General features: G+C 37.2%; 1 protein-coding gene across 1 annotated transcript; it reads left to right on the forward strand.

The window, feature by feature from the left end:
• The first annotated feature begins 1,041 nt into the window (after positions 1–1,041).
• On the forward strand, positions 1,042–6,750 carry ca4b (carbonic anhydrase IV b). Its single transcript, XM_046862233.1, has 8 exons — positions 1,042–1,181; positions 2,061–2,105; positions 2,209–2,370; positions 2,904–3,049; positions 3,172–3,264; positions 5,079–5,145; positions 5,324–5,487; positions 5,849–6,750. Exons 1-8 carry the CDS (start codon positions 1,121–1,123, stop codon positions 6,017–6,019), a joined length of 909 nt encoding a protein of 302 aa, XP_046718189.1. The 5' UTR covers positions 1,042–1,120; the 3' UTR covers positions 6,020–6,750.
• Positions 6,751–15,542: the final 8,792 nt, after the last annotated feature.

A 15,542-nucleotide genomic window follows, 5' to 3' on the forward strand; every position in this document is an offset into this window, starting at 1 on the left:
TGTTTATTATTTGAAATAGTGTAAAAGTGTGTTAATGTTAATAAATTACTAAACAAATTATTGGATGATTTAATCAGTGTGTCTATGTGAGTTATTTATAATAAAATTATAATCTTAAGTTTTAAATGTTCATACCTTTTTTCTTTTTTAGTGTTGATCTTAGTTAAAATGTAATTAATATACACATTTAAATGAATATATAAAAGTACTGATAACAGGTTTTGTATAAATAAAACCTTTAGAGATTTAATTTCTTTCAAGTGCTTTTCATATATTCTGAAATGTGGAAGCAAGGAGGCCTGGTCCTATTTCTATGTAACAAAAACAAATTAAATAATCCTATAACGCAAGGCTATGATTAAATTCAATCATGGTTTTCACTGACCAGATGTTTTTAATGTCATGTTTAGGACATAATTCCAATTCCCTGTGATTGTTTTGTTTTTGGTGAATGGAATATGCTTATAAAATAACCACAATCAACACAAACACAAATTGGAGAAATAGCTTATCAATATATTTATAGCATTTGGCAGACACACCTATCCAGAGCAACTTCATTTGAGCAATTGAGGTTCAAGGACTTTGCTCAAGGACCCACAAGTGGCAGCTTGACGTTGCTGGGATTTTAACTTGAAACATTTAGAGCTCCAAGATTTTAACGACAGAGCTACCATCTCCCTAAATGCATATAGATGCTTCTCTCTCCAGTACGCTCCTTCCGGAAACTTTGCCATTGTATTAAGGCTGTTAGAGTTGTCTGATGGTGGTCTAACCCCATAATCAAACACTATGTTGCTTTTTTAATGTATGTAACATTTTCACACATGATAAAGAAGTGAGTTCTCAAAACCTATCATAAAGTTTTATAGCTTTTCTAGTTTCTTCCGCAATCAAAACACATAAAACTGTCTTAGCTTTAAATTATGCCCATTATATTCTTGCTACATCCTTATGCAAACACATTTTTCATGTTGTAAGTACATCAGAAAGGAGGAGTTACTGATATGTGTTGTAAGATACCGAAGGGCTATAAACTATAAAAAGGCTCATTCTCTATGCATTACTATTACGGTAATAGTAATCTTGTTTGGCTTTTGTAGCAAACAAGCAAAGCAAGATGCAAATCTTAAAGATATTGGCCCTTTTATATTCTCTTTCAGGGGTGGCTATGGGTGCAGGTATGTCATTTCAATTCAATTCATTTAGATTTCATTTTGTTTTTTTAAATGCATAGAGTGTGTATAGGTATTAACTGTATTTTACTGTGAAGCTTCGAGTTTTTATTGGTGTCTTTATAGGTGATGTGTATGTGATCTATAAGTTGATATGTTAGATCCACCGATTATGAGTTTAAACCCTTATTCAAAGGCATTGTGTACTTTGAAATATGCTATCAAACTTTAATACAGACTCACATAAAGATCACATAAAATGGCATTCATACATTATTTATAAAAATTATCATACTGTAAAAAATTATTTTAATTAAAATTTATATATATATATATATATATATATATATATATATATATATATATATATATATATATATATATATAGCCTGATTTTAAACAGTGTTAAGAGAGGTACAGTGGTGATTCTGGTTAGGGCCACATCTTAGTAAATTTCACAAAAAAGTCAAACTACCCAACTTTGGGGAACTGTCAAACGGTTTTTAACCACTGGCTAACAAACTTGCTGCAGGTTAAGAAATACATTGCAACATGCACCACTAAAGTGTGGTTCATATTCAAATGTGCCAAATGAAGCATTCAGGTTTATCATTTTCATCATTAATATGTAAGTTAGTATTTTTATTTATTAAGCTTCTATCTCCTTTAAATATAAAATGTCCTAATTGATTTGTGAGGTGTTGTATTTGAAATGCACTTTTGATGATTTAGGTTTATTGTCTGAGAACTGATGCATATGGTTATAGAGCATTTCAGCATTAGTCTATTGTGCAAACAGAATATTCAAAGTAGTGTAAATGAATAGGCCCTATTTTAGCCGCAACAATAAGTCTGACATGTCATAAAGTTAAATTGCTCTTTCAGAGTGGTGCTATAAATCCCAGGTCTCTTGTGACAACTCATGCAAAGGTGAGTTCTAATAATTATTTTACAAAACAATTTTTACATTTAAAATTTGGTAAAATAGTTTTCTCAACAAAATAATTGATCATACCCTATTGTTTCTTTGTAGGACCAGATGAATGGAAGGACGTAGCATCAACTTGTGGCGGCAAAAAACAGTCACCTATTAACATTGTAACACGAAAGGTGACTATTAACCACCTGCCCCCCTTCAAATTTGATGGTTACCAACATGCTTTTGAAAGCATTATCACAAATAATGGTCACACAGGTAAGTAATTATTCAGAATAATTATACAGAAAGTATACAAAAGACCCTGTTACATTTCAATTCAATTTCGTTTCTGTAGTGCTTCTAACAATGGACTGTCTCAAATCAGCTTTACATAATGTAAGAATTATAGGAATAAATAAAAAAATTTCAAACTCCCTTAGATGGTATGTGGAAGAAACAAACCAGACTCAAAAGGGGAACCCATCCTCATTTGGGTGAAACCAAGTGTGTGATTATAAATCATTTAAGCATTACATACACCGGAGAGTGAGAAACATCATGAGCCCCAGAGTGTGTGATTATGAGTAAAGTCGCTTCTACTGTCTTATACAGTATGTTTTAGTTGTGTAACCAGGAGCTCCTGAACAATTTGTAAATAGCAACATACTGTATGAAATCATTATTGAGTGAACACTAACTTCTTCATGCCAGAGACATTTAAAAAAATAAAAATAAATGCATATTTAATTAGTGTTTATTGTGCCTGGATGTCCGATGGATTGGAGCTAATCACTGTTTTTCTTATCCAGTTAAGTTAAACTTGTCAGGTGAGGCTGTGATCAGTAATGCCGGGCTCACAGGTGAATACAAAGCAGTGGAAGTTCATTTTCATTGGGGCAAGAATGGTGGACCAGGATCAGAGCACACTATTGATGGAGAGCAGTACCCTATGGAGGTATTTCTTACTCTCTCTCTCTCTCTCTCTCTCTCTCTCTCTCTCTCTCTCTCTCTCTCTCTCTCTCTCATTTTATAGATAGATGTGAATAGAGAAATGACAAGTGTATTTTTTCTCCTCAGATGCATATTGTTCACATAAAAAAAAGTTACAGTTCGGTTTCAGAAGCTACTAAAGACCCACTTGGACTAGCAGTTCTTGGAATGTTGTACCAGGTCTGGGTTTTTTTTGTTTTGTTTTAAATAATACAATAAACAAAATTAAAATATAGTTATACTATAGAAGAAACTGCACATCGTAACTTATCTTAACTACTGTAACATCCATAGCACATATGATCACTTATACAAATGCTTTCATAATGATACATTAAGTCATGCAAAATCTTTATCACATCAGGAAATAACATATAGTCATATATCAATAGCCATTATAATAACTACTAAACTTAAATAATAACAGCTTGTTAGCTTATTATCTTAATCTTTGTAACATACATAGATAGATAGAGATAATCATGTATATTGTCTCAGAATTAACCAAATATATATTAGAACACCATTCCTGTAAAAGTACAAATGCTCTGCAAAAGTACAAATGCTCTGCAAACAAAGATTTTCTCAGTTGCTTTGGAGCATTTCTCGAATCATAATTAATATTTGCAAATCAGCAAATGCATTCTCAACACAATTTGTACAAACAGCACAACACATTGGATTTCTTACAAAAGTCTGTACAAAATTCTTAGTTCATCTCTCAAAAGTAAGTATTTGTTTTCATGAACATATCATTGCCATCAGAATAACACGTCCTTTTTTTCGATGTTCACTTACAAGAGTAGTCAAAATGTCCAGTCATTATGTCAGAATCATTCAGAATCATTCAGAATCAGAAAAGAAATAAAATGGAAATAATGTAAGTTATGTATTTTTTCTGTGTGGCCCAGTATCAATTGACCCACAGACCGGTGCTGGTCCGCGGCCCGTGGGCTGGGGACCACTGTTTAAGAGAACTATTTGATTACTGGTTGATCTGATGCCATTCACTCACCATCATTAGTTATATTGAAAGTTCATCTGCACAAATTATCAATTAAAGTCACATTTACAAAAAAGTTTTTTATAGAAGTTTAAGCTCGACAGATTCTGACAACTGGTTTAACTATTTTGCATTCTATGGCTTATTTAATAAACTGATGCCTAGATGTTTTGGAGGTTAAAACTATTCAGTATAATATGTTTTGATCAACATGACATAAACAACTGATAATGTAGGAAACAGCAGATAATTGTACACAATCAATGAAATGAATGTACTAAAGCATGCGCAATTTGATCAAAACAACAAGAAATGTTTTTATGATGTGCACAAGTGGCTAAATGACGTAGAGGTTGAATTACATTTCTGATCTGAGAAACGCTCCAAAGCAACTAAGAAAAAATGTAAGTACAATATAAAAAGGAAAAGTACTGATCTATGAGAACTATGTGTATATTTTAATAATTCATGCATTCTCAATTTTTTGAGGGATTTTCTTTGTCATTTAAAAACACATACTAAGCTTAGTCCACACAAAAGACATGTTTTTATGAAATGTAATAGGGTTAAAAAAGAAAGGAAGGATTGTATTTGCGGATTAATAGGTAGTAAAGTAAAAGTTCCTGAGAATATTCTGACACATTATGAATATTTAAAATAAACATACTTAAGTACAGTAATGCAATTAATTAATTAATCCTATGACTTGCAGCATTAATAAAGAATTAGTAGGTTTTTGTTCATGACTTGTAGTTTTGTTTCATTCATACATACATGACATGGATGGCTCTTACAGTAAATGGTTTATTTTTCTGTGATGCGCTAATAAAATATTCATCATTATGCAAGCGTTAATTAAACATCAAATATATGCTTATTGAAGACCATTTTGTAAATCTTTTTTGTTGCTTGTAAATGATCAATCCTAAATAACTTTGTAATGGAATATATTTTTATGTCAAAGCATTTGTTGCTCATTCTTATCTTACAGGAATCGCCCAACAGAAACATGAAATATGATTCCATCATAAACGCACTGTCTAGCATCAAATACCCTGGTAAATCTCACAAGTTTTACTGGCTTCATCCATTATCATGTTCCTATTGTTGTTTCTGAGGATTTAATTTATGGCAGAGAGAACTGAATCAAAGTTCAAAGCTATGATTTAAGTGCCAAGTCAGTTAATCATATACGAAGGCTGACTGTTAATTTTTATTGATTGCATTCATTTTCAGGCAACAAAACCACAGTAGGACCTGTGAGTTTGGACAGTCTTCTTCCTCCCCACTGTGAATTGATGAAGTACTTCCGCTATAATGGCTCTCTGACTACACCCAACTGTTCAGAGTCAGTCATTTGGACTGTATTTGAAAACACCACCAAACTTAGCAAGCAGCAAGTAAGTTATGGTCAACATTTTTACTCAGTCTTATACAAAACTAAGAAGTGGTTACAAGTGTGTGTAGCTAACATGTTTACCTCTATCATTCAGACATATTAACTTATAAAATGGTATGCCACTGATCATAATCTTAGCCAATCTCGGGTCATGCAAGTCTTTGGGCTTGTGAAACCTTATTGCCCAACCTGCTTGAAATCATTAGTTGCAAGCAAACAAACAAAAAACAATCATGCTATCCACTGAGAATCTAGTCCACTAGTTTTTAATATGCTCAGGGTTTCATTTTTCCACTATTGCATCTTTGTGACTAGAATTGATTACCACTGATTACTGCTGTGTGCACTCTCTTTTTCCACAGCTCTCTGCATTCTCGGATCTGTGGTTTGATAACAGGACTGCCATGACTGAAAACTTTCGCCCTGTGCAGCCACTCAATGGTCGAAATGTTTTTTATTCTGGAAGCAGTATTGCATCTGTCAGTACAGTACTGGTTGTTAGTATTTCAATCATTACCTTTTTGAATCTTTAGGAAAAAGGTTATAAACCCTATCAGTAATCAGTCAGACTGATAGAAGAATTTGTATGCTAAACGCTTATTTTTGTGCAAGTGTTTATGACAGATTTTGTAGTGTTTTATGATGATAGATAGATAGATAGATAGATAGATAGATAGATAGATAGATAGATAGATAGATAGATAGATAGATAGATAGATAGATAGATAGATAGACAACTAAAAGAATGCATATTCAAAGAGAAACTTCAACTAGAATACATTGGTTCTACAGCTAAATGCTTAAATGTTGGAAAGGGTTTTGCATAACCAATTGCAGACCCTATACATGTGTACTGTACCTTTTTACCTGCATACAATAAATATTATATCAGTAGTCTCTTACTATCTTAAAATATCAGCAAAAAAATATTGATGTGAAAATCACAGATACAGATCACAGATATACTGTAAATTACAAGACAGTGAAATTCTTTCTTTGCATACTGAGCACAGCCTTGGTCATGATATAGCAACCATGAAGCAAAGAGGGTTAAGGGCCTTGCTCAAGGGTCCAAGAGTATCAGCTTGGCAATTCCCTGGATTCCAATCAGTAACCCAGTGGCTTAAACACTTCAAAAATTCATGCACCGTACAGTACATATAAAACTGTGCACATGCTGCATTTTTGCATGGCATCTGGACTATACACTGTATTTATACCTCTGTTCACTTTTAATCTATAAAACAATGTTATTCATTTTTTATATGTATTTTTTTTTTATTATTTATCAGTACATTCTAATACAGAAGTATTAGATAACAGTGGCAGGCCATGTATTTCAAGCCTAGGATTTCAGTGATGTCCTACCTGAATCTCTTAAGACATCTAATGGCTCACACTACAGAAACCATCAATATTATGCAAGAACTAGGTATAACAGAGTGCTGCATCACAGACAGGTATCCCAATACAGTGAGAATGATTTTCTAAATCAAGAAACCCAGTTAACATGCATACATATCTGGATTATTAGTAGCTCACTGGGAAAAACATTCAAACCCTGGGTTTTTATTTCATTAAAGTTTATAATTTTAGGTTTCAGTTTAAATTTTGTCATTTAAAATTAAGGCAAATTGTGTGACTTTGTGCAAATTCCCCAGGTAAGATAATGTAAAAGTATAAATGGTTCATGAAAAAGCTTAAAAACATTTTGCCTGACCTTTCCTAATGTCCATCTTTTATTCTACTCTGTCAGCCATTGTGGAATTAAACAGGAATTAAACAGCTATTAAATCCACATGAATATATTTGAGCTTGTGCACTTTGATACAGATGCAGTGTGTGTGCTCTGACTAGTGCGCTCTCTGACCATCCAATCAAACGACGTGAAAATGGCGACATTATTGGACCCCTTTCACTGTGGATAGCTCTGGCCACAACAAATTCTTTTTCTTTCAGCTGCTTCCATTAGCCACAGCATTTCATCCGTTTCGATCACCCCTGTCCTCTACATCTGCCTCTTTTAAACCAACTACCTGCATGTCTTCCCTCAAAAAATCTATAAACCTACTCCTTGGGCTTCCTCATTTCTTTCTTCATGGCAGCTCCAACCTCAGCATTCTACAAACTATATACCCCATGTCCCTCCTCTGCACATGTCCAAACCATCTCAATCAGGCTTCTCTCACTTAGTCTCCAAAACGCCCTACATTCACAGCCCTTCTAATAGTCATTTTAAACCTCACATATTTCTCTGCCACACCAGACTTCCTCATACAGTACCACAACTGTCTCTTGGCACCCTGTTGTGAGCTTTCTCAAGATTCACAAACACACAATGCAACTTCTTCTCACCTTCTTTATACTTCTCTATCAACATTCTCAAAACAAATATTGTGTCTGTGGTCATCCACTTTCTGCTTCACCATCTCCACACCATCCAACCTTCTCTCTCTTTTATTTTTCTCATTCATCAGCTTCTAAAAGTACTCCCTCCATTTCCTCAACACGCTCTCCTCACTAGTCAACACATTTTCATCTACATCATTTATTGCTCTAATTTGCAGCACATCCTTTCCAGTTCGGTCCTCTGCCTGGCCAATGGGTACAAATCCTTTTCTCCTTCCTTGTGTCTAACTTTTCATACAGATCCTCATATGCTTTTTCCTTGGTTTTCGCCACATCCCTCTTCACCTGCTGCCACATCTCCTTGTACTCCTGCCTACTTTTCTCATCCTTCTGCTGAGCCCAATTCTGTTTCGCCAACCTCTTTCTTCTTATGCTTTCCTGCACTTCCTTATTCCACCACCATGTCTCTTTGTCTTCCTTACTATTTCCAGATATCACACCAAGAACCTTCCTAGCTGTCTCCATTATCACTTCTGCAGTAGTTGCCCAAACATCCAGCACCTCTTCACCACCACAGAGCCCCTGACTGACCTCTTCCCTGAATCTCACACTACAGTCTTCCTCCTTCAGTTTCCACCATCTTATTCTTCTTTCAGTCTTCACTCTCCTTCTTTTCTTTTTCACCTCCAAAGCCATCCTACAGACCACCATCCGATGCTGTCTACATACACTGTCCCCTGCCAACACCTTACTCTACTCCTACTCTACTCAGTTTTTTTGTAGAGCACGTTTAACAATGGATATTGTCCCAAAGCAGCTTTACAGAGATAAAGGAAGGATCCTTGTGAGGAACCAGACTCAAAAGGGAAAACATCCTTATCATTGTGGCACAGAATGTCCATTCGCCATATTCTTCTACTTTGGGCTGCTCCTGTTCAGGGTCTCCACAGCGGATCATCCATCTCCTTACCCCCCGTCCACTACATCTGCCTCTTTCAAATCAACTACCTGCATGTCTTCCCTCACCAAATCTATAAACCTACTCCTTGGGCTTCCTCATTTCTTTCTTAATGGCAGCTCCAACCTCAGCATTCTCCAAACTAAATACCCCATGTCCCTCCTCTGCACATGTCCAAACCATCTCAATCAGGCTTCTCTCACTTAGTCTTCAAACACCCTACATTCACGGCCCTCCTAATAGTCATTTTAAACCTCACATATTTCTCTGCCACACCAGACTTCCTCATACAGTACCACAACTGTCTCTTGGCACCCTGTTGTGAGCTTTCTCAAGATTCACAAACACACAATGCAACTTCTTCTCACCTTCTTTATACTTCTCTATCAACATTCTCAAAGCAAATATTTTGTCTGTGGTCACCTCTTCTTTTAGCCTGGTTTTCACTACTATTTCCCATAACTTCATGGTGTGACTGATCAACTTTATTCCCCTGTAGTTACTGCAGGTCTGCACATCTCCCTTATTCTTAAAGATCGGTACCAACACATTCCTTCTCCATTCCTCAGGCATCCTCTCACCTTTCAAAATTTTGTTAAATAAGCTGGTTAAAAACTCCACTGCCATCTCTCCTTAACATAGCCATGCTTCTACATGTGTGTCATCTGGTCCAACTGACTTTCCTCATAATCTTAATCGCTGCTCTCACTTCTTCGTTACTAATCCTATCCACTTTCTGCTTCACCATCTCCACACCTTCCAACCTTCTCTCTCTTTTATTTTTCTCATTCATCAGCTTCTCAAAGTACTCCCTCCATTTTCTCAACACGCTCTCCTCACTAGTCAACACATTTTCATCTACATCCTTTATTGCTCTAATTTGCAGCACATCCTTTCCAGCTCAGTCAATCTGCCTGGCCAATAGGTACACATCCTTTTCTCCTTCCTTGTGTCCAACTTCTCATACAGCTCCTCATATGCTTTTTCCTTGGCTTTCGCCACATCCCTCTTCACCTGCTGCCGCATTTCCTTGTACTCCTGCCTACTTTTCTGATCCTTTTGCTGAGCCCAATTCTGTTTCGCCAACCTCTTGCTCCCTATGCTTTCCTGCACTTCCTTATTCCACCACCATGTCTCTTTGTCTTCCTTACTATTTCCAGATGTCACACCAAGAACCTTCCTAGCTGTCTCCATTATCACTTCTGCAGTAGTTGCCCAATCATTGAGCACCTCTTCACCACCACAGAGCCCCTGACTGACCTCTTCCCTGAATCTCACACTACAGTCTCCCTCCTTCAGTTTCCACCATCTTATTCTTCTTTCAGTCTTCACACTCCTTCTTTTCTTTTTCACCGTCAAAGCCATCCTACAGACCACCATCCGATGCTGTCTACATACACTGTCCCCTGCCAACACCTTACTCTACTCCTACTCTACTCTACTCTACTCAGTTTTTTTGTAGAGCACGTTTAACAATGGATATTGTCCCAAAGCAGCTTTACAGAGAAAAGGAAGGATCCTTGTGAGGAACCAGACTCAAAAGGGAAAACATCCTTATCATTGTGGCACAGAATGTCCATTCGCCATATTCTTCTTCTTTGGGCTGCTCCTGTTCAGGGTCTCCACAGCGGATCATCCGTCTCCTTACCCCCCGTCCTCTACATCTGCCTCTTTCAAATCAACTACCTGCATGTCTTCCCTCACCAAATCTATAAACCTACACCTTGGGCTTCCTCATTTCTTTCTTAATGGCAGCTCCAACCTCAGCATTCTACAAACTATATACCCCATGTCCCTCCTCTGCACATGTCCAAACCATCTCAATCAGGCTTCTCTCACTTAGTCTCCAAAACGCATTACATTCACGGCCCTCCTAATAGTCATTTTAAACCTCACATATTTCTCTGCCACACCAGACTTCCTCATACAGTACCACAACTGTCTCTTGGCACCCTGTTGTGAGCTTTCTCAAGATTCACAAACACACAATGCAACTTCTTCTCACCTTCTTTATACTTCTCTATCAACATTCTCAAAGCAAATATTGTGTCTGTGGTCACCTCTTCTTTCAGCCTGGCATCCACTACTCTTTCCCATAACTTAATGGTGTGACTGATCAACTTTATTCCACTGTAGTTACTGCAGGTCTACACATCTCCCTTATTCTTAAAAACTGGTACTAGCACATTCCTTCTCCATTCCTCAGGCATCCTCTCACCTTTCAATATCTTGTTGAACAATCTTGTTAAAAACTCCACTGCCATCTCTCCTAAACATCTCCATGCTTCTACATGTATGTCATCCAGTCCAACTGACTTTCCAACTGACTTTTTCATCTTCTTAATCGCTGCTCTGACTTCTTCGTTACTAATCCTATCCACTTTCTGCTTCACCATCTCCACACCTTCCAACCTTCGCACTCTCTTTTATTTTTCTCATTCATCAGCTTTTCAAAGTACTCCCTCCATTTTCTCAACACGCTCTCCTCACTAGTCAACACATTTTCATCTACATCATTTATTGCTCTAATTTGCAGCACATCCTTTCCAGCTCAGTCAATCTGCCTGGCCAATAGGTACACATCCTTTTCTCCTTCCTTGTGTCCAACTTCTCATACAGCTCCTCATATGCTTTTTCCTTGGCTTTCGCCACATCCCTCTTCACCTGCTGCCGCATCTCCTTGTACTCCTGCCTACTTTTCTCATCCTTCTGCTGAGCCCAATTCTGTTTCGCCAACCTCTTTCTCCTTATGCTTTCCTGCACTTCCTTATTCCACCACCATGTCTCTTTGTCTTCCTTTCTATTTCCAGATGTCACACCAAGAACCTTCCTAGCTGTCTCCATTATCACTTCTGCAGTAGTTGCCCAATCATTGAGCACCTCTTCACCACCACAGAGCCCCTGGCTGACCTCTTCCCTGAATCTCACACTACAGTCTTCCTCCTTCAGTTTCCACCATCTTATTCTTCTTTCAGTCTTCACACTCCTTCTTTTCTTTTTCACCTCTAAAGACATCCTACAGACCACCATCTGATGCTGTCTACATACACTGTCCCCTGCCAACACCTTACTCTACTCCTACTATACTCTACTCATTTTTTTTGTAGAGCACGATTAACAATGGATATTGTCTCAAAGCAGCTTATTACAGCCATTATTACAGCCATTATTACAGCCATTATTACAGCAGCTTACGGCCATCAGTAAACAACAGACTGTTCACCCGGAAGCTGCACATTGATAAACCTTTGTCTTGGCCTTCCTCTTTTCCTCCTTCCTCAGCATTTTTTTTACTGATATACCCTGTGTTCCTCCTCTGCACATGACCAAACCATCTTAATCACCTCGTCTCCAAAACGTCCTACCTGAGTCGTCCTGCTAATAAAACATTTAACCATTCGCCATTATATCTATTCATATCTTATTCAACATCTCTAATGACAAAAACAAACACGGTTTGTACATAACACCTGATCACAATATCGCTATTACATAGTCACATTTCACCAGAACACTGTCTGTCTGAAGAATCTGATTTCCTCATTGTTTGAAGTTCCTGGGCTCTGAAGCAGAAGCAGGTCTTTTTTCAGGTACCGTAATTTCCGGACTATAAGCGCACCCATATATAAGACGCACCCACTGAATTTTACAAAGATTTTTATTTTGAACATAAATAAGCTGCACCTGTCTATAAGCCTACATTGAAACTAATGAACTTTACACAGGCTTTAATTAAAGGCAATGTCTGTTACACGGCTTGTATCTAAACAGTAGCCTACCAATAAAGTTCACTGTCTTCCTCCTTCCTTTCACAACAATTTCTCTCTAGAGTTAATCTTTTGGCATCGTTGCACGTTTAAAAATCACAGAAGCTTTTCTCCCGATGCCGTGCAGCTCAGAACACAGGTGAAGTTAGTTTTTTCATGCCCGGTTGTTTTCAGCGTGACGAATGATTCGCTTTTCCTGTAGACAGTGCGAGTGAGCGGCAGGTCAACCTTCAGATGTACATCATCCATATTTAGGATTCACCTGAACCCGTTCGGCAAATTCATTGGTCTAATGTTATGAGGTTCAGTTTTTTGGCTTGAAGTTTGTGAAACCAGGAAAAACCCGGAAAAATTAATAGATTAGCTGCTTCGTTGTTTAAGCCGCGGGATTCAAAGTGTGTGAAAAAAGTAGCGGCTTATAGTCAGGAAAATACGGTATCTTTTTTTTTTTTTATAATAATATGAAGAATCAAACGAGACCAAATCTCGTCTCAGCTGAATGACAAGATTAAGAATTTAAGAATACTTCATTAATCCAACTAGGAAATTATTATATATTTGCATATCCCAGTAATGTTAGGAAGCTGGAGTCAGAGCACAGAGGTTTAAGGGCCTTGCTCAAGGGCACCAATAGTGGCAGCTTGGCAATACTGGGTCTTGAACCCCAACCTGCTGAGCAGTAAACCAGAGCCTTAACTATTGAGTTCCCACCTCCCCCACACTGATCTCTAGGGTGCTTTTAGTGCTTTCTATTCCTAAATTTATCAGGATTTTAAAACTAATTAAAACACTTCAACTTCCAGCTTCACAATCATCATTTAGAAATCAGAAACTCACCTTCACCTCCACTACACTCTTACTGTACTCTTCCTTCAGAATCACCCCTACAACATTTCTCTTTCCATCCACACCTTCATAGTACAGTTTAAACCCACCTCCAATGTTCCTGGCTTTACTCCCTTTCCACTTGGTCTCCTGTACACACAACATATCTACCATTCTCCTCTCCATCATATCAGCTACCTTTCTTCCCCTTTACCAGTCATAGTGCCAACATTTAAAGTGCCAACTCTAACCTCCACTCTCCTCCACTTCTCCTTTTCCTGCTGTCTCTGAAGACGTCTTCCTCCTCTCCTTCTCCTCCTTCAGCCAACAGTAGCCCAATTTCCACCGGTAGCCTGTTGGCTAACAATACCTATGGTGGTCGTTGGTAACTTGGGCCTCAACCGATCCGGTATAAAATTCAGGTTTGTGATTCGCATGTTTGATTTGGCACGTTTTTACGCTGGATGCCCTTCCTAACACAACCCTCCACATTCATCCGAGCTAGGTAAATATTTGAAGGTCTGCTATGACTTTCAGTCATTTTGAGAGAGACAATGATAATGTTGTTGATTTTGTGACAGACTGCCCTGTCCTTATTTAATTGGTTGCACAGACACACCATTAGCACAGATAGAGGTTGCTGCCATTTTAAGTTTTTTTACATTCATATTTTAAGGTTACGTTTTTGTTGTTTTAATTCAGCGGCAAGATGCTAGATAAGGTAGTTAGCACTGGTTGTAGCCGATCTTCTGGGTTGCAGTCTTGGGTCGGCACCAGCATGGCATATGAGCAGAGCAACCAGAAGTCGACATGTCCATTGTTTTCCTGTAAAGGGAAAAATGGAAAATGTGTGTTATTAATATTATGTTATACATTATGTATCGTAAGATTTTGAAACTATATAATGAATGTGATATATAGTTTTATTTATATATATATATATATATATATATATATATATATATATATATATATATATATTATACATAAATTAATGATACCTGCTAATGTGTCTAAGACCATGTGTTTCTTCCCCAAACTGTTGCCACATAGTTGGAAGTACACGATTAAATATATATGTTAAGGGTCCATAATCTAGTGGAAAACCTTTTTAGAAAAGTGGAGGTTTAAAGGCAAACAAATTTGGAATTGAATATGTTCAAAAGTCACATATGAATCGCCAGGTGTTCACCTATTTGGCCAAATAGTGTAGAATGAATGCAATTCAATATCAGTAGAACTGAGAGAGAATCCTTTGTGGTCAAAATGTGTAAAAGGTAATTAAAAAAAATACTTTCAGAAGAAAAAGGCTGTAGAAGAAAAAGTACCAATTACCCACTCATTTATGGCACTCACCTCTTGTAGATTGCATGCAAGATGTGAGTGTTATACATGTCTGGTTAAATGGTTGCTCACTGGAAAAGACATTGGACTTCTGATCGGAAGGCTGTGAGATAAAACTGCTGGGTTCTTGTTTTTTTTTTCATTCGTTTTAACTAATTGCTCAGTTGTATACATGAGAATTATGACATCATATATAAATGAGTATGTAAGCTGCTTCTCAATTAGTATGTATTCTACATTTTATATCTTTTTCTCAGTTGCAGTGATTCCAGTAATGTATGATTGTTCGATTTTATCCACTTATATTTTAGCCATCATGTGTTGCCAGGGTGAGAAATCTGCCATAAGGCCTTCAGAATCAACAGTATGAGCACTTTTGGCTTCAAGTCTATGGCAATAAATCTATTGCTTTAACCAATCAGATTTCAAATTGATGACACCAGGGTCATTTAGCAGAAAAACAGTAACATCTGAATTTACACAACCTTTGATTGGATGGTCAGAGCTCACAAACCACATCTGTTGAAAAATGCACAAGCTGTTATTCATGTGGAATTTGCTAATTCCACAATGGCTGACAGAGAAGAAGAAATGGATTTGGTTGCAGATAGACTTACAGGGCCATTTTCAAGAATTAAAAATAAAGCTGAACATTGTGAGGGAGGGTCATACAAAACTGTTCAAAAGAGTTGTTGAGATTTTTAAAAACCATTTATACTTTTGCATGTTCTTTCTTTAATGTGCACAAAACACACATTTTGCCTTAATTCCAAATCCCCAGGAAAAAATCATTAGGGTTTCCGTGGTCAGAGA

Source organism: Silurus meridionalis, chromosome 12 (assembly GCF_014805685.1).
Source record: "Silurus meridionalis isolate SWU-2019-XX chromosome 12, ASM1480568v1, whole genome shotgun sequence".
NCBI lineage: Eukaryota > Metazoa > Chordata > Actinopteri > Siluriformes > Siluridae > Silurus > Silurus meridionalis.